This window comes from Dermochelys coriacea, chromosome 2, assembly GCF_009764565.3.
Source record: "Dermochelys coriacea isolate rDerCor1 chromosome 2, rDerCor1.pri.v4, whole genome shotgun sequence".
NCBI lineage: Eukaryota > Metazoa > Chordata > Testudines > Dermochelyidae > Dermochelys > Dermochelys coriacea.
The window spans coordinates 258,416,584-258,436,876 of NC_050069.1; the positions used below are offsets into that span (position 1 = coordinate 258,416,584).

Below are 20,293 nucleotides of genomic sequence, written 5' to 3' on the forward strand. Positions count from 1 at the left end.
CATTTGGAATGAGTTAAAAAAAATAAAGGCCTGACTCCCTTGTGGCCATGACAGTTTCCAGGATATTTGCCTTCCAGTATTCTGAACAAACTTGAGATTGGTTAATGAGATTCTGCCTATCTAAAATTTCTCTTTGATTACAGTATTTTGCCTTTCCTATCCTGAACTAATCTGTAGTGTTTCTTTTTCATATTCAAAAAATGGATGCTCTGTTTTTGCTCAAATTTTACATATAAAAAAAAATCACCTCTGGGCAGAGACCAGACCTAGAAAGTTTTTACTTCTCAAGAGATAAGTTTGAAAAAGTTATTAGCAACTGAAAAAGCGAGTTTTCAATGGAAAAACTTATGCAACTTTAACTAGTTGTCAGTAGCATGACAGCTATATTTCAGCCATGGGATCAATTTTACTACCAATGTAAGCAAGTGCAATTTCAGTGACATTGGGGAAGTTGTATCTTCTTATTCAAGTGATGAATTTGACCCAGGATGCTCATATTGGTTCAAATTCTGTTTTCAGCTTCACTGGAGTAACTCCAGATTTACAATGGTGTCACAAGGAACAGATTTTGCCCAGTAGTTCCTATTTGTTGTGTTTCAGTGAATGTTTGATAATGTTACAATATCTAAAGAAACCACAGAAAACTGTATGGTTCTGAAGGAAAGCATAATATGAAGTGCATTTTTAAAAAGTGCACTTTTCTTGCCAAATCATCTATTCTAAGGTTTTTCATAACTGGGGGAAGCAATAATCCTTAAGGAGAAGTTGATTCTAGACTGCATGCCCTGGTACTTTCTTCTCCCATCAATGAAATCACGCCACTGAAACCATCTATATTGTTCCACCTCCTATTCTGCATTGGTTTACAGTACAGATGATTGGGGAATTTCTGACAAAACAGGGTTTTGCTAGAAAATGCCAATTCATCAAACCTGAAATGTTTTGATGAAACAGGTCAGGCTCAATGAACCACAGACTAGCTTTCAATGGAACCCTGCCTGCCAGCTTATCTAGTGGACTGCTAGAAACCCCAGGCTTCTGATGTTCATAGTTCTGCACAGCTCCACTATGTGTATTGTCCCAGGGCCAGAGATGCAGGACTTCCATATTCTGCAGCTCTTGGGAAGCCTTACCATGTGGACTACCCTGGGGGCAGGGACCCCAGAGCTTCTAGATTCCCATACCAACTAGCTCACAGGCTGCACAAACCTGACAACCTGGTGAGCCAGCTTCCCTGAGAGTCAGACAGTCTGGGGAGACAGCTGGCCTGGGAGTCTAGAAGCTTAGAGTCCCTGCCCCAAGCAGTTCACATGATGGGGCTTCCCAGGAACCGTGGGATCCCTGGCAACTGCTGACTGAAATTTACATGAATCATGTTATTTTCAGTCAGCAACTGCTAGAGTCCCAGGCACATATCTCATTTTGGAAATACCAAGTGTTGGTATTTCCAAAACAAAAATTTTACAGAATTTCCAATTAATGGGAAATTTCAAAAAATTTGGGTTTGGTACACATCAAACCAAATTTTGAAATATCTAATTTCACACAAACTAGAAAATCTGCCAATTCTAATTTGGAGTAGCAGAGTCATAAATATGGCTCATTTGACTTTGCACACTTGGTTGTCATCAACATAGGTGTCATCAACCGTAACCTGCATTGGATTTCATTTTCCAAAGCACTGAAGATCTCATCATCACCAAAATCAGTTTTGGAGCCAATGTCTCTGCTAGGTAACTGGAAATTGAATATGCTTCCATGGCTGAGCCTGCATTTCATTTGGTTTTCACTGGGACCACAAGTAAGTACAAGGAGAACCTAAAAGTCCCAAAAAATGAAAAAGGGAAAAATGGCATAGCATCGTGCAATATGTTTCTTGGGAATGATAAAGATTTTTAGTACTTCAACCAACCATTGAAGGTCTGTAAGTCCAACATTAAATAAAGTTACTCATCAAATGATTTAATTTAGGGAAGGTCTACACTACTGCTTAAGTCAATCTAACTTATGTCACTTGCAGTGTGAAAAGGACGGCCCTCAGAGTGATGCAAGTTACAGCGACTTAAGCTCTTCTCACTCCAGCACTATGTCACTGGGAGATGCTCTCCTGCCGACATAGCTTCTGCCTCTCCTGGAGATGGAGTAATTATGCTGACAGGAGAGCGCTCTCCCATCAGCATACAGTGTCTTCTCCAGACGTACAACAGTGGCGCAGCTGCATCAGTGCAAAAGTCTGTTATGGAATGTTAATTAAATTCCAGTTCCAATGTATATTTTTAAATTTCCCAATATTACACAGAATGTTAACATATTTTAAACGTTCATGAAAATATTTCTGTTATAGCAAAATCTTCTCTGCTTTCATTCACACATAACTTTCTCAAAATTTGCATTGAAATGTTATCTGCTTCTTTCTCAGCTAAAGGAGATTTAGCTTTAAAGACCAACGAAGCAAATGCTAGCTTATATCTATAAATACAACATTCTTTTTCTTAATGGGATTGTGTTTGTGCTTTTGCGCAATATCTGTTCTAAAACTGACAAAGCTATAAGGATTTTAGATTTAGATAATTAATTACCAAGTTTTGTTGACAGCTACTGGACTGTGATTTGGGAACTTTTCGATCTTCCTCATAATCTTCTATCCCTAAGGACATATTTTTATTCCTCCTATTGCTTCTATCTTTGATTTCTTCGGTGGGTAAAGGTGACATTTCAAAGGAGCAAAGTGACTTCGTATCATATCCTTTAGCAGCCAATGTCTAAAAGTAAACAAACAAAACATAGCTGATACTCTAGATACAGAGTTAGGATATCAGTAAGGGAAAAGTACTGTAGTGCTCTATAATTCTTGTTAACAATTATCATTTCATATAGGTGGTTAAAATACTAACTTTATGTTTCTGGTGCAAGCTGATCACTGAAGGTATTAGGAAGGATTTCCCACTCCATATAGAGAATTGAGCAATTGATTACATGCAGTGTTTGTGTACAGATACTCCCCCTGTCAGAGGCAAAATATAAAACTTTGGATCATTCATACCAATCAACTCCTATTTTTCTGTGTACATATTACAGATTGTACAGAATCAGTTTAAAATTTGAGTATTAGCACATCTATCCACTTCCCAAAATGAGAATCTAAACACTGAAAATCACAACCTCTGTTGGGTACCTTCAGGACTGCAGTCACACAGTGGTCTGCTGTCATTGCTCCAATCTGTGTTTTCACAGATATTTCAAATATACAAGAATCTTGCTCTCTGGAGCCTGATCCATTGAAGTCAATTGAAGTCTTTTCATTGTTTCCAATTGGCTTTGGATCAAACTCTAAAGCTGTCAAAGAATAGAATTATTGTATGTTTTGATACCCAGTCTACCCACAAGAATGGGCTAGCTGAGCAATGGAATAAAAAAAACGTTCATGTGTCCTTATGGAAACTACAGGTTGGTGGAATTTTAGACCCGTCAGCAATACTTTACAATACTATTTTGCTTACAGTACCATGAACTAATGTTGCATTTTTATGTTCACTACTCACATTTTTCTGTTCTCTACTCTCACATACTTTTTTATGAGTGAGGCATTGTTTCTATTTGCTCTAGAAAGCACTCTGATAACTTTGAATAAGGTAGTAGCTGGCACCTGTTCTCATCAGTGATCATAGTGTCATTGTTTATACACACTCAAAGATATGGAGGGACTGATAAATACCACTACAAATGTTATATATTGCAAGTGGAGAGGGCCAAACATTAACCAGGGAATAGTTTATGGACCTCTTGCTCTTTTTTCAACAGTTCCATGGCTTCCCGAAACTTCCTTTCCTTTGCCTCAGTTTCAGCAATAGTAGCTTTGTTCTGCTCTTCGTATGCCATAGTCACTACAGCCAGGATCAAGTTGATCAGATAAAATGAACCCACAAAGATGACCAGCATAAAAAAGAGCATGTAGATCTTTCCAGAAGCTCTGAGAGTCTGTAAGCACAAAGTACACACTAAAGTAAGGAGTTTGACATGACACTTCTAGTGTAATTAGATTAGTTAATGGTCATAAAGCATATTGAAAATGTAAAGCACTATATGAAAGTAGTAAATATTATTTTAAGGTGTTTTTAAAAACCTTGGTTACATTTCCATATTCCTGAATAAAATGCTTTAAAAAATTCTTTAAACCCTCACAACCTATTTGGGCTTCCGTTCCCACTTCCTTACCCCCCTCAATGAGCCCGAATGACCTTCCTGATGATGGTCAGTAGAGCTCAGTTTGGATGAACAGAAAGGGAGCTGCACATCTGAGGGAAGGCTCTGTTGTGCTACGGGAGCACTGCACAGTGACATCTCAGTCCCCTTCTGCTGCACTACACTCCCTGGGATTAGGGTTATCTTAAAGGGCTGTGGAAGCATTATGTTGCCCCCTTGCAGGAAGTTTGGCAAACACCTCAGTACAAAGAGGCTATGCTCTTGCCAAACAGCCATTAAATAGCAAGAGTTTTAGTCAGATTTAGAGGTGCAAAGCTTTGTATTATGTTACCACTCCCAGTCCCTTGTGGTCCCCCTTTTTGGGATATATATGTAGCATGTTTTGAATCTTTCCTCCAGGCCAGTAAAATCTTCTGCTCTGTACTTATTGACCCATCATACAACAAACTATTAAGTGTTTTTCATGATGTTTAATTTCCTTGTAAAAATTCTTTATTGAAAGCAGCAGAAGCTTCGTATAGTGAGCTAGCTGGATATGGATGTGCACAGTTTAGTCACTTATTCTGTGACTTCACCCATCATTTCATTTTATACTTCTTTTCCTCTTTTTACTTTAAATACTTTATACATTTATCCAACTACATTACTGCTTTATTTAATATTTGAATTAAGTAAATCTGATACCTGTTGATAGAGACGCTCCCAGTAATCTTGTGTCATCAGGCGGAACAAGGAAAGAAAGGCCCAGCCAAATGTATCAAAACTTGTGTAGCCATAATCAGGATTTTTCCCAACTTTGAGACATACATATTTATCTGGACAGGAGCTACAGATGATGAATAAAAAGTGATGAAAACTTAAAATGTCCAAATTTAAAGGCAAATAGCTTCAGTTCCTGTGAAAACTCAGATTATACACTCAGTTATACTACAACTGAAATATAAGGACTCACTTCTTCCATGAGACCTGCAAACACTAACCCATGCTAAGTAAATATCCTCCACACCCCTACAATATTTTGTTGGGAAAGAGGGCCATAAAGTGGAAGGGCAGAGAGAGTAATACAAAAACACACATACACAAAAATATGTTAACTATTATTTTGTATATAGATAATATTATTTCCCATTCTAAGTTAACATTTCCTCTGCTTCTTTTAATGCACCTTGTCTTAAACACAGGCCCAGTTCTGTGGAGTTACACATGTGCATAGTCTGATTGAAATCATTGGAAGAATTGGTGCTGGAGTAACTGTTTAGAAGACCTATCCCTACCTTCTGCCTTTTACACTGTGAACTAAGGTTATCTTTAGACTCTGAACTACAGTCAGAGGCTGACTGAATATGCATTAGGCAGAGTGGCATCAGGGTAACATATTATAAAAGCTGTTTCCGAGCCTACGTGCCTTGGGAGATGCCAGGATGACAATCATGATGAGGATGACTAACACTTCAGGTGCTTTTGCAAGGGATGGTGTGAATTTATGGATGCTCTGATCTCATTCTGTATTCTCTCTACCTACCTTGCTCGGTGGAGTGTTTGTGATTTTGCTAACTGTGTTAATGAAGCTATTGCAAATTCAAGGTTTTTCTAAGTGTAAGTGTTGCAACTGTGCACGTCGTGGTTCCCAATTTATCAGTAATTCTAACAACACTGGGCCTGATCTTGAGACTAGAACCTACTAAATGTCTGAGTGTTGTCAACTGGGGATTCTGGAGAAACAGAAGAGGAAGAAGGAAGATCAGAAGAAAGCTGAAATCACTGAAGAAGGGAGAGCTGTGGCAGCAGTGACAGCTAAGTAGTCATGACAGAGCAAATGGACTGCAGTCAGATTAGAGGGAAAGACGATTATAGAGAAGTAAGCATGATGACCATAGTATAAGGAACCAAGACATATGAGTGTGTATGCAAGAGATGATAAAGTTGGACATTGGGTATGTATGTTTGTTACTCTGTATACAATTTTAATGTTTTAGGTAAGAACTTGCTGTCAGCATTCTACATGTGATTGATCACCACATGTAGAATGTAACCACTTAAAAGCTATTTCCAACTGTATGGGATTGCAGTATTGGGTACTTTGATATGCATACCTGTGCTAATGGGATCTGTATTTTGTTTCTTGAGATATGTTTTTGAGGTTTATTGTATCAGGGAATATTGATATATTAAGATTTTTTTTTGAAGAATTACTGCCTGAGTATCAATCCTTCAATCGGAAGGCTGTATCCATGTCCTCCCAAGAGTCAACAAAGTTAGTCTACCCTGGGGAGTTCTCTAAGGGTCAGGGAGAAACCCTTAGTAAAACCCTGGCAATTCCTCTAGAGCAGGCCACCCCCTTCCACCTACCAAAACAGAGAAATTGACAAGAGGGTTACGGATATAGGCATTATGAGGGTGTCTAGAGTCTGATTTTGTAGGTAATACAGCAAGGGAGATTTAGATTAGATATTAGGAAAAAATTCTAACTATAAGGATAGTAAAGTACTGGAATAGGTTACACCAAGGGAGGCTGTGGAATCCCTGCCATTGGTGGTTTTTAAGACTAGGTTGGACAAACACCTGTCAGGGATAATCAGGGTTTACTTGGTACTGTCTCACGGTGGAGGCCCTTCCAGATTTACATTTCTTTGTCTGTATTAAATTAATCCTGTGGTCAGAGTTCCCACATCTCACTGACACATCAGTTCTTCCTGTTCCCCAGCTCCAACATCAGATCAGCCCCACAGCCTACACCCGGACCCTAGATCAGTGTGCCCCCCCAACCCCACATCTGCTGTACCCCACCAATTCTGCCTCTACATCTGCCCACATCCCCCACAAGTTCTTCCCTTCCCCCTGGCATCCTCATTTCTCCTCCTCTTATGGTGAGTAAAAGGGGAGAGACTCTGCCTCCTTCCTGCAGGGTAGAAATTTGTGAGAGGGCTGGAGTTTCTTGCATTATCAAGAGACAAAAACTCTCTATATCTTGTCCCTGACCTTTTAAATTCTGTCCGATATCCTGGGTAGAGGAGAGGAAGTGCAGTTTCCCCAGCCTATTTGTCAGTCCTATCCTTCTACACCCTCGGGGTAGGAACAGATTTGGGTTAACTTTTATTTTTTTCTGAAATGAAAACACTGAAGTTAACCCTACTTCCATCTCCACCTCTCATTCTTTTGAAATGTAATTCACTAAATGGAAGTGTATTAAATACATTTCTGAGAAGAAAGTTAAAGTAATTGCAAGAACATCTGCCAGAAGGCCAAGGAAGAATTTAGATCTCAGTATAGAAACCATGGGCTCAAACTCTATCCCGTCATTCATTAAACTGTCTTATTATTTGTTATATTTTTATTATCCTTGTTCCCATTACTGTTGTCTTTAGGAATTTGAAATTTGCTCTTCACATTAGTCACTGGTGGGCTGAGTTAAGCCAAAAAGTACTGAATCAAAGAATAAAGTTTAGAACCAAGAAAGGTTAACTGCACTTACCCAGCATCTGAGCTGTTGCCACACAATAAGGTATCCATGGTGCCATTCTTCTTGAAAAAATTTTCTACAAGAAAAATGAAAGCATAATACATTCAAAATACTTTTTAACATGTACCTCCTAGATTAATATGACATGATAAATATCCAGTGAAATAAATATTGGCAAGGGCACATAGACACAAAAGGTAAAACTGACATTTGATTAATTCAAAAATTTACTTACCTGTACAATAACTGGAGTTCTTTGAGGTGTGTGTGTGCGCGCATGCACATATACATACATACACTTCCACTCTTGGTTCACAGACATCTCTTGCATTAAAGATTGGAGTCTTTTGGCCATTAGGTCTGCACATGTGCCCTGAATGTCCTTGTGATCCTGTATCAAGGGTAGTGTATGCACACCAGACAGTTCCTTTGCAACTACAGAATCCACATGTAATAGGATTCTGTAGTAGTGGGGAAGGAGGGCAGGTCATATAGTATCTATATGGATAATACATCTTGAAGAACTCCAGTTACTGTACAAGTTAAACATCTTTCTTCTTTGAGAGTTTCTCTCTATATGTATTCTATTTTTGGCAATTCCCAAGCAGTGATCTGATATGAGGAGGTGGGTATTCAGAGTCTACCTAAACAGAGACTTCAGCACAACTCTTCCAAAAGAAGTGAACAACATGGATACTTCCGCTATGGAAGGATGCTTGATAAAAGTATGTACTAAATCCCAAATAGCTGCTGGACAGATCCAAACTGGGAATGCTTTGCAAGGATGCAGAAGAGGTTGCCAGTGCCCAAGTAGAATGGGCTCTACATTATCATAAACTACCTAAAATATAATAAAGTCTAATTCACCCCAAAACCCATTAAGATAATCTCTGGGCAGGAATTGATTGGCCTTCATTGTGTCAGGAAATTATATAAACTGCCTTGGAGAAGCCCTGAAGGGCGTTGTCCTTTGCAAATAAAAGGCTAGCAACCTGCTAACATCCATATGTAATCTGGACTCTCCCTGGTTAGAATGTGGTTTTGGAAAGAATACAGATAAATGAATCATTTGATTTAAATGCAATTCTGCATTTATCTTGGGAAGGAATTTGGGATCTGGCCTAAGAGACAACTTATCAGTAGGGAAAACCTGCCATGAGTCCCTGTATCTCCCCAATTCTCCAAGCTGATGTAATTGCTACATGTTGCTTGGGGTTGGAATGGAGGATCCACCAAACTTGCAAGCAACTCATTAAGGTCCTGGGGAGATAGGAGAGGTTTCTTTACTGGTAGAAAAACCGTAGGTCTCAGGAATTTAGACAGAGGGGTGGAAAGGCTCTTTACTGCCTTCCATAGAAGGGTGATATGCAGTGGTGGCTGTCAGGTGTACTTCATCAGAACTAATCAAAAGTCCAGAGTTCCCTAGAGATAGTAACTAGCCCAAGATAGGTATCTTTGTGTTACTAGGGCATAACTGGTACTGTATGTACCCTGTTGTAAATCTTTTCTGCTTAGCAGTGTAGGTTTCTCTGGTGGAATTTTTCATACTATTTATCAGAATGTTCAGGACATTTGAGAAAAAAAAGATCTTTCTCTATTTGACACCCATCCATTAGCCATGCAATGAGATGGAGGGAGGAGGAGGTTGGACAACAGATGTTCCCCCATTGTCTTGGAATATCACATCTAATTTTGGAGTAAAGGTCTTGAAGAAAGTATCAGCTCCAGGTACCGAAACAACCTCAGACAAGTGGGAGCTATCTAGATGACACTGGCAGTGCCTTGCTTGATCTTTCTGAGTACTGTGGGAATCAAAGGAACTTTGTCCAGTCATGATCTGAGGAGAAAAGCCTTCTTAAATTGTCTGCCAGAGTGTTAACAGACCTGAAAAGTGAACTGCTGTTAGAGATATCTGGTGTCAAATGCACCAATTCCATAATCAAACGACCTCTTGGCATAAGGCGGGATGATCATGCTTCCTTCTCCTCCCCTCTCTTTACATAAAACATGAGTCATGTTGTGGGTCATAATTTGGGTAGACAATCCTTGAATCAGAGGTAAGAATTCCAGGCCTTGCAAACCCTGAGTTCCAATACGTGTATAAGTAAGAGTCGCCTCAAGAGTCCACTTGCCATGTGATCCAGATGTACTCCCCATCCCAGAAGTGATTCATCTGTCACAAGATCTTTCCACCAATTCAGTGAGGAAAGAACATCTTGAGGGATCAACTGGGTGCATACACTGATTTTAGCCAACCCTGCATGCAGCCTAGGTGTACTCTGGCATTCAGTACAGTGAACCTTCTGGAAACTATGTGTCTGAGTAGACTGACACAAGTCCTTACTATTATCTGTAGATTTGTTTGAAGTTGAGTAATAACACTGAGGATGGAGTGGAGATTAAGGATAATCTAGGCATGGCCCAATATCTAAACAAATACTTTGCTGCAGTCTTTAATAAGACTAAAGAGGATCTTAGGGGTAATGGTAGCATGACAAATGGTAATGAGGATATGGAGGATATGGATATTACCGTATGTGAGGTAGAAGCGAAACTCAAACAGCTTAATGGGACTAAATTGGGGGGCCCAGATAATCTTCATCCAAGAATATGAAAGGAATTGGCACATGAAATTGCAAGCCCATTAGCAAGAATTTTTAATGAATCTGTAAACTCAGGAGTTGTACCGTATGATTGGAGAATTGCTAATATAGTTTCAATTTTTAAGAAAGGAAAAAAAAGTGATCCGGGTAACTACAGGCCTGTTAGTTTGACATCTATAGTATGCAAAGTCCTGGAAAAAATTTTGAAGGAGAAAATAGTTAAGGACATTGAAGTCAATGGTAAATGGGACAAAATACAACATGGTTTTACAAAAGGTAGATCGTGCCAAACCAACCTGATCTCCTTTTTTGAGAAAGTAACAGATTTTTTAGACAAAGGAAACACAGTAGATCTAATTTACCTAGATTTCAGTAAGGCATTTGATACCGTGCCACATGGGGAATTATTAGTTCAATTGGAAAAGATGGGGATCAGTATGAACGTCAAAAGGTGGATAAGGAATTGGTTAAAGGGGAGACTACAACGGGTCCTACTGAAAGGCGAACTGTCAGGCTGGAGGGAGGTTACCAGTGGAGTTCATCAGGGATCAGTTTTGGGACCAATCTTTTTATTACTGACCTTGGCACAAAAAGTTTGCAGATGATACAAAGCTGGGAGGTATTGCCAATTCAGAGAAGGATTGGGATATTATACAGGAGGATCTGGATGACCTTGTAAACTGGAGTAATAGTAATAGGATGAAATTTAATAGTGAGAAGTGTAAGGTCATGCATTTAGGGATTAATAACAAGAATTTTAGTTATAAGCTGGGGATGCATCAATTAGAAGTAACGGAGGAGGAGAAGGACCTTGGAGTATTGGTTGATCATAGGATGACTATGAGCCGCCAATGTGATATGGCAGTGAAAAAAGCTAATGCGGTTTTGGGATGCATCAGGAGAGGTATTTCCAGTAGGGATAAGGAGGTTTTAGTACCGTTATACAAGGCACTAGTGAGACCTCACCTGGAATACTTTGTGCAGTTCTGGTCTCCCATGTTTAAAAAGGATGAATTCAAACTGGAGCAGGTACAGAGAAGGGCTACTAGGATGATCCGAGGAATGGAAAACTTGTCTTATGAAAGGAGACTCAAGGAGCTTGGCTTGTTTAGCCTAACTAAAAGAAGGTTGAGGGGAGATATATTGCTCTCTATAAATATATCAGAGGGATAAATACAGGAGAGGGAGAGGAATTATTTAAGCTCAGCACCAATGTGGACACAAGAACAAATGGGTATAAACTGGCCACTAGGAAGTTTAGACTTGAAATTAGACAAAGGTTTCTAACCATCAGAGGAGTGAAGTTTTGGAATAGCCTTCCAAGGGAAGCAGTGGGGGCAAAAGATCTATCTGGCTTTAAGATTAAACTCAATAAGTTTATGGAAGAGATGGTATGATGGGATAACATGATTTTGGTAATTAATTGTTCTTTAAATATTCATGGTAAATAGGCTAAATGGCCTGTGATGAGATGCTAGATGGGGTGGGATCTGAGTTACTACAGAAAATTCTTTCCTGGGTATCTGGCTGGTGAATCGTGCCCATATGCTCAGGGTTTAGCTGATTGCCATATTTGGGGTCGGGAAGGAATTTTCCGCCAGGGCAGATTGGAAGAGGCCCTGGAGGTTTTTCGCCTTCCTCTGTAGCATGCAGCACGGGTCACTTGAGGGAGGATTCTCTGCTCCTTGAAGTCTTTAAACCATGATTTGAGGACTTCAATAGCTCGGACATAGGTGAGGTTTTTCGTAGGAGTGGGTGGGTGAGATTCTGTGGCCTGCGTTGTATAGGAGGTCAGACTAGATGATCAGAATGGTCCCTTCTGACCTTAATATCTATGAATAAGAGTAGACATGGTTTTAAATTTGTCTTGGGGCACACAGGTTCTGGCTGTCATAGAATCTAACACTGATTTCTTATATGAGCAGCAACTACTGTTAAGACCTTGATGAACATTGCATCCTTATAAAGAGAGATCAAAGGGTCTCTGCTGATACAGTAGTGTAGTGTACTGTCCCATCTGGAAATTTAAGCATTTTCGGTGTACCAGATGAATGGAAATATGGAAGAAGGCGACCTGAAGGTCACAAGCTGCAAACCAGTCTTGTGGCTCTAGAGATGGCATTATGAAGACTAGTGTGACAGTTTGCATTTAAAATGGTGTATAAAAATGTTGAGTCCTCTCAAATGCAAAATTGGATTCCATTCCCACCTTGTTCTTTGGTATGAGGTACTAATTGGAGCAGAAACTTTTCTTCTTGCATTCCTGTAGCTCCTCTTCTATTGCTCTGAGAGACATGAGTGTTTCTAGTTCCATCTATAACAGTCTTTCATAAGAGGGGTCCCTGAAAAGGCATTGGAAGTGGGTGAGGGGCGAGTGCAGAATGGGACTGTATAGACTGATGTACTGAGACAATCTTCAGTCTCCAGCAGTCTGTTAGAGAGTCCCATAATTTTGGGAAGAAGTGTAGATGGTTCTCAGATGGAGTGGAAGAAGGGTCTAGATCTATCAAAATGGTTGTGGTGCAAATTTCGACCAACCAGTCAAAATGATGTTTGTAGATTCAGGGTAGAATCGAGAGGTGGCTGATGCAGAAACTCTTTTCTTTGGAAACACTTCCTCTTTTTATGAAGTTCTGTTTTTCTCTGGTAAAAGAAAATGCATGTGATGTTCTCTGTTTAGAATAGCTATGAGGTCGCCTTTGTTTTCTTTTGGTTGCATATGTATACACTATAAGAGAGCAAAGTGTGGCTTGGGGACCTTTCAACATGTGGAGAGTGTCATTGGTTTTAGGGTTGAAAAGGTCTGAACCACAAAGGGAAGATCTTCCATAATTGATTGAACCTCTGTTGGAATGCCCGAATTTTGGAGCCAAAACATCCACCTCATAACCACTGATGTTGCCATAGTTCATGAAGCAGACTTAACAGTTTCCAGAGCTGCCTATAAGGACATGCTAGCAATCAGCTGTCCTTCCAAAACTAAGGATTTAAACACCTCCCTATTTTTTTTTGGCAGCTTATCAACAAAATCCTTACAGTTGTTGTAGCTGAGAAAACCATAATATACTAATGATTTCTGATACTTTGAAATTCTGAATTTTAAACTGGCAGATGAGTAACATTTTTGACTGATTAAATCTAGCCATTTTGGTTCCTTTTCACTAGGAGTCATTCTTGGTTGTCATGGTCAGCTTTTCTCATTATCTGCCACAATCACCCAAGAGACAAGATATTTTGCTCCAACAGATGACACCTGAAATCTTTTGTCAGCTTTCTTTGAGGTGAACGTGATCAACACAAGCGTTTGCCAAATATTTCTGGCATGGTCCAAAGAAGCCTCCTTAATGAGGAGTGCCACAATCTTTGGCGCTGTGGCATGGAGAATGTCCAGTAATTTCTGTGGGGACTCCTGAATCTCTGCTAATGGAATCTGGGAGGACTCAGCTATCTGCTTCAGCAGTTCTTGGAAGCTCTTGTAGTCATTCAGATAAGTTAAAATAAAGGGGATCGCTACCTCACTTGAAGACAAGGACAAAATAGTCAGATACTTGTAGATCTTCAGTCTGAGGTTGTTCTTTCTCAGAAAATTCCTCTGTTGTTCGAAGTTCCAGTGGTATCATCTGAGTCATCATACGGTTTTGCCTCTGATTAGGGAAGGAGGATATCTTCCTGGAGGTTAGTGCATGGGAGTTATGCCTTGTACAATAAGAACCCCAATAGTTCCAATATGGCCATGGTGGTACGTTAGTCATGTAAGGACCAGAGGCCACAGGAAAAGGTACCAGAATATGTGTATCTTCATAAACTTTATGGTATCTAGGTCTACATGAAGTCCTGGATTCCCTCTCAAATTCATAAAACTCATAAGAAGGGGAATAAGTAGGGGGATCCTTGAGGAATAAGTAGGGGATCCTTCCCCACTGTGCTGAGACTCACAGGATGAGTATGAACATTTCACCTCCAAGGGAGGGGCTGCTGATGGTGAAATGATAGGTTCTAATGTAAGTCTAGCAGTGAGTTCTACAAAGGAGCTCAGTACTGAGAAAACATTGGGCATCCATACTGAGGACTCAATATTTAGCCAAACAGAAAGTAAAGGAAATTCCAGCTCCCCAACAGTTGAAGGTACTTCAGTACCATATACTTTTCTGTGCCAAGATGCACTCAACCAATCACCACCCTTTATCTGCAGCTAATCTGCATGCAACAATTCTATTAATTGTAATGACTCAGTCATATGAGGGAGACTGGACACACATCAACAGTTCTCATTGGTAGATTACATGGCTTAATTGTCACTGCTCCTTAAAGATTCTATGTTTGGATGTTGGCATGGGCATTCATGCTTGAAAGGCACTGCTACTTTAGCTTCACTGCACATTGAGGTAGCACTGCTGGGGAACTGAGGCAGGAACACAGGGGAAGCCCTTAAAGTGCAGAGACATTGAGACTCTGAGACTGGACTATTTCTGACCCCCTTCATACAGTACCAGTCTCACTAATACAGCCCTCTTGTCAATTGCAAGTTAAGGGACAGATTCACCAGTACAGAATCTTAGAAATATAGGCCTGGAAGGGACTTCAAGAGGTCATCAAGTCCACTTCCCCAAGCTGAGGCAGGATAAAGTATATCCAGACCATCCCTGACATGTGTTTGTCTAACCCAGTGGTCTCCAAACTTTTCAGGGTCACGCCCCCCATTGCCCATCCATGCAACCCCCCGGGAGCTGGGGCTAGCTGCAGGGCCGCAGCTTTGGGGGGGGGGGGAGGAACATGGACAGGGCTAAGGGGGCTGAGGCTGGAGCTGGTCTGGGGCCACGGCCAGGAATAGAACCATGTCTGGAGGCCAAGGCTGGGGGGTGGGGCCAGGGATTTCAGTGGAGCCTCAGCTTGGGGCCAAGGCTGGGGGTGGGGCATGGCTAGGGGTGGTGCGGAACTGGTTGGTGCTCCTTCCCCACCCCCCTGTGGGGGCTGGCCTGGGCCCCATTGTACCCCCCAACACTCCTCTGCACCCTCATAGGGGGGCATGACCCAAACTTTGTGGAATCCCCATCCTTGGAAATTTATAAGAACAGGTTAGATCAGAGGTTCCCAACCTTCTCAAGAAACCTATTCCACTGTTTAACTATCCTTATACTTAGAAAGCTTTTCATAATATCTAACCTGAATTTCTATTGTTGAAAACTAATCCAATTAATTCTTGTCCTACGCTCAGTGGACATTGAGAACAATTGATCACCATCCTCATTATAAAAACTTACATATTTGAAGCCTGTTAGCACCCCCCAACCCCCACCCCAGCCTTCTCTTTTCTAGACAAAACATAAGAATGGCCCTACTAGGTCAGACCAAAGGTCCATCTAGCCCAATATCTTGTCTGCCGACAGTGGCCAGTGCCAGGTGCCCCAGAGGGAATGAACACAACAGGTAATCATTAAGTGATCCATCCCCTGTCGCTCATTCCCAGCTTCTGGCAAACATAGGCTAGGAACACCATTCCTGCCCATCCTGGCTAATAGCCATTGATGCCCATTTTTTTCAATCTTTCCTTATAGATCATGTTTTCTAAACCTATCATCATCTTTGTTGTTCTCCTCTGGACCCTCTCCAGTTTGTTTACATCTTTCTTAAAGTGTGGTATACAAAACTGGACACAGTACTCCAACTGAGACCTCATCAGTGCCAAAAGCAGGACAATTACCCCCCATGTCTTACATACAATATACTTGTTAATACATCCCAGAATGACATTTGACTTTTTTGGAACAGCATCACACTGTTGGCTTGTATTCAATTTGTGATCTAATGTAACCCCCAGCTACTTTTCTGCAGTACTGCTGCTTAGCCAGTTATTTCCCATTTTGTATTTGTTCATTTTTTAATTCCTAAGTATCATAATTTTCACTTAACTTTATTAACTTTCATCTTACTGATTTCATAGCAATTCTCCAATTTACTATGATCATTCTGAATTCTAATTCTGTCATCTAAAGTGCTAGCAACTCCTCCGAGGAATTGCTAGCACTTTATAAGCATACTCTCCACTTCAATATCCAAGTTGTTAATGAAAATATTTAATAGTACTGGAGCTAGAACAGACTTTGGCTGCTTTGCACTGCTCTAGCCTCCAAAATTGTGTTATCTGTTGTCCCAAAATTACAATTTATTTTAAGATAACATGAAATGACCAAGTTTAACATACAGTAGGAGGGAAGCATGGAGGGAGAACAAGGAGCTGAAAAAGTAGGACAGTAGCTCAGGAAATCTCTGATCAATTCCCTTTCCGGGGAGTGGGAGTTAAACTGCTGTGGGATCTAGTGCAGGGTTTCAGGCAGTTCCACCCCTATCCAGAGCAGTGTGTAGAGTGTCAGACCCAACTCAGCATTGGCTACCAAAGGCCAGCCAAGACTCCCACAGAACTCCAGACTAAAGAGCCAGGAGATGACCTTGTCCCATCCAGAGGTGAAGACACTGTAAGAGGATCCTTTTTCGTTTGTTTATGCTGGCCAATGTTCACAGCACTGGTCTCTGGATGCAACCTTAGCATGTCATCTGGCTGGGAAGATGCCAGGGAGGGAGCTGTGGTTTGAGAAGAGTAGTGAGTGCTAGGAGGTGGGAAATTTGTTGATGTGTTAGTAGTTATTAGTTAACCCTAAGGCTTTCCTTTCCCAGATGCCTTTTTCCTGCTTTGAATAAAATCCTCCTTTGTTATATTGTTATTTCTGGGTGTGTCGTTTCTTTGCTGTGCTTTGTGTAGATGTGCTTTATTCTGTCATTATGTAGTGGGTTTTATACTCCTTGCCCATTAGCAACATTAGTCATTTTTTGAAAAGACAGCACCCCTTGTGCCCTGGGCACAGTGAAGAGTCACCTTGGGTGGAGGCACCAGACATCACATTAAAGAACCCAGGACCAACCCATGCAAGGAGAAGGGAGAAGTCACTCTAAGTAGTAACTATCCCCGGGAAGGCTTGAGCCACACCTCCGGGAAGGGGCCACATTATGAACCACAAATGTGTATCCTATAATGAAATATAAATGATGTGCAACACAGCAAAGTTAATGTTTGTAAAGGAACATTTAAAAATTAAAAGAAAAAAATGAAGGCTATGTCACTGGTTTCTGTTTCATGTTGTTCCTCTTATGTATTTTGAAATTCCTCTTTGTAGCCAAAGCTTTTACACATCCATTGCATGGAAAAGATCTCTCTCCTGTGTGAATTCACTAATATTTTTAGAGATTGCCTTCTGAATGAGGCTCTTCCTATATTCCATGCTTGTAAATGACTTGGTTCCTGTGTGGATTTTTCCAGTGGGTTTTGAGAATTCCCTTACCATTAAAGTTTTCCCTGCATCTGGTACATATAAATAATTTCTCTCCTAACTGGATTCTTTGGTGAATTTTGAGAGATCTCATCTCAGTAAATCTTTCACATTCAGTGCATGCAAAATGCATCCCTCCTGGGTGGATTCTTTTGTGTATTTTAACCTCTCCTTTACAAGTACAGTTTTCTCCACACACAGTGCTTATTGATAGTTCCTCCTGTGTCTAAATTTCCTGGTGTATTTGGAGATTTCACTCAGTGGTAAAACTTTCCCCAGATTCAGCACATGGAAATGGTTTTTCTAAAGTTGTTCTCTCTCATGTATTTTGAGATTTTTTTCCCCTCATAAAGCTCTTTCTTCCCTCGATGCACCTAATTTTTTTCTTTCCTCTGAAGATGCTTTGTTGTGTTTTCAGTTGTCTGTTCTACACATCCATATTTTCAGCACTAACTGTAGTCAAGAAATACATATGGAATAGAAAGATATACAACTTATTTATAAGGAAAACACACATTTTAGCTGAATATTTAGTTCAGCTAAAACTGTTCACAGTCCACAACAGAACACAAAAATCTGCAGACTTCTTAAATGTACAGCAAACTGTATATATATATAAATGCTTAGTACACTGTATAAGGCCAAACTTCTGTAAAATACGTCAGAGAATGAGCTAATGTGCATTTCAGTTACTATGGTATCATACTGGGAAACACAGATGACTAATACTGGAAACTTTGTAAACACTGTTTCCAATAATGGGTTGATGGGGGGGGGGGAAAGAAAGGAATTGTAGCACCACTAGCAGAAATCATCCCTGGACCTTTGCAAATCACTCTGGCATTTTAAAGACTAACATTGTTCCGTGGCAGTAGTTCATCTGTATTTTCAATAATAACAGGTTTCAGAGTAGCAGCCATGTTAGTCTGTATTTGCAAAAAAGAAAAGGAGGACTTGTGGCACCTTAGAGACTAACAAATTTATTCGAGCATAAGCTTTCATGAGCTACAGCTCACTTTCCACCAAATGCATCCGATGAAGTGAGCTGTAGCTCACGAAAGCTTATGCTCAAATAAATTTGTTAGTCTCTAAGGTGCCACAAGTACTCCTTTTCTTTTTTGTATTTTCAATATATTTGCAGTGCAGGAGTCAATATATATATAAAATCTATCATCTTAAAAGGAAACAAGAGGACAACATACCTGAATCATTAATAAACTCATCAAAGGAGCCCCATTTTTTGTCATCCAAATAAATAGTTCCATTGGTGGAGTTAAAAGTCCTGACACACTTATGTCTCAAATTGCCTTTAAAGAGCTGGAGGCCTATGAGGGCAAAGACACTCAAGCAGAAAACAGTCAGGATCATCACATCAGCAAGTTTCTTAATAGACTGGATAAGTGTACCTACAATGACCTTCAGTCCTACAGAGAGAAAATTCAGCAGTATAAGGACTAAAAAACTGAAACACATGTATCATGCTTTTTGAGAGTCAAAACAACATACAGTAGCCACAAGTTCATAGTTACTTGGCCAGTGTTGCATGTATCTTTTCAATACAAACACAGTCCAGATGAAACAAAAGTACTCAAAGTAAGAAAAGAAGTTTTTCCTCTACTTCTAAGCAATTGTCCCTGGCACTTTTGCAGGGAGTATGGAGTGTGTGGAGGGGAAAAAGGCTCCTTTTGTCCTTCCTGCATGAATTGTACCCTCATCCATGCCAGGACCAGGGAGAATCTGACTTTCATAATCTAGAAAAGGGAATAAATATCCTGCTAATTAAATGTGCAATGATGCCACCTTAGGAGGACTTGTAAACACTAGAGACATACAGAAAAATAATACAAGGGGGCCAGAAAGAGACCAATGGACCAGATCCATCAATCATATTCAATTTGATTACAGCTGTTAACCAGCAAACACCTAATTGATTTGCCTGATTAAGGAATGAGTAAAAACTGATAGGATTTGACCTAATAATAATAAATACTAATTATAAAGCAGAAGTCTGCTGAGTCATTAAGGACATTGCACAGTCAAAACAATGATAAACAAGAACAAGTAGAACAGCCTTCTGTATAACAAATTTTATAAAAATCAAGCAAAATGCTTAAAGACATGAACAATCAAAATAATTAAAATGGCAGATTGTTTCCAGTGCTTAAATTATTCTGACTGGATCAACAATCCTGAGACACCACCACACCCACAAATTCAGTTGTTTCTGTAACACTGAAAGTCACTCAGATAAAAAAAAAAAAGACAAAAGACCTACAAAACCAATGAAATGGTTGGAGGAGAGAATCACTTGTAGTTGGCAGAAAATATTCAAAAATCTGGGCTTCTTACCTGGCAGTATTGAAATAGTTTTTAAAGCTCTCAGAACCCTGAATGTACGAAGGACCGAAACATTGCCTAGATCACTAAACTCCCCTGCATATCTATAAAATCAAGACATGACAAAATATGCTATTAAATTGAATGAACAGTGGAAATATTTTATACAACTTTTCTTAATTTCTAACCCTTCTGAGCATATAATATCTTGAGCATTAACAGACCCAATGACAAGGGCTCATCCTGAGTATTATGTATCAAGGATCCATTTCTTGATTACTTCAAATAGCACATACTTATAAATTAGTGCTTGATTATGAATTCTTCCAACATCCCACAATACCATGAGCTTCTAAATTTAGCCAAAA

General features: G+C 40.0%; 1 protein-coding gene across 1 annotated transcript in view; it reads right to left on the reverse strand.

The window, feature by feature from the left end:
• The window catches only part of LOC119850912 (sodium channel protein type 5 subunit alpha-like), a 133,839-nt gene that overhangs the window by 77,577 nt on the left and 35,969 nt on the right, over positions 1-20,293 (reverse strand). The window contains 9 exon segments of the mRNA XM_043509707.1: positions 707-861; positions 1,571-1,617; positions 1,655-1,818; positions 2,580-2,762; positions 3,781-3,978; positions 4,888-5,029; positions 7,676-7,739; positions 18,791-19,012; positions 19,938-20,029. Coding sequence (XP_043365642.1) covers positions 707-861; positions 1,571-1,617; positions 1,655-1,818; positions 2,580-2,762; positions 3,781-3,978; positions 4,888-5,029; positions 7,676-7,739; positions 18,791-19,012; positions 19,938-20,029 — 1,267 coding nt within the window.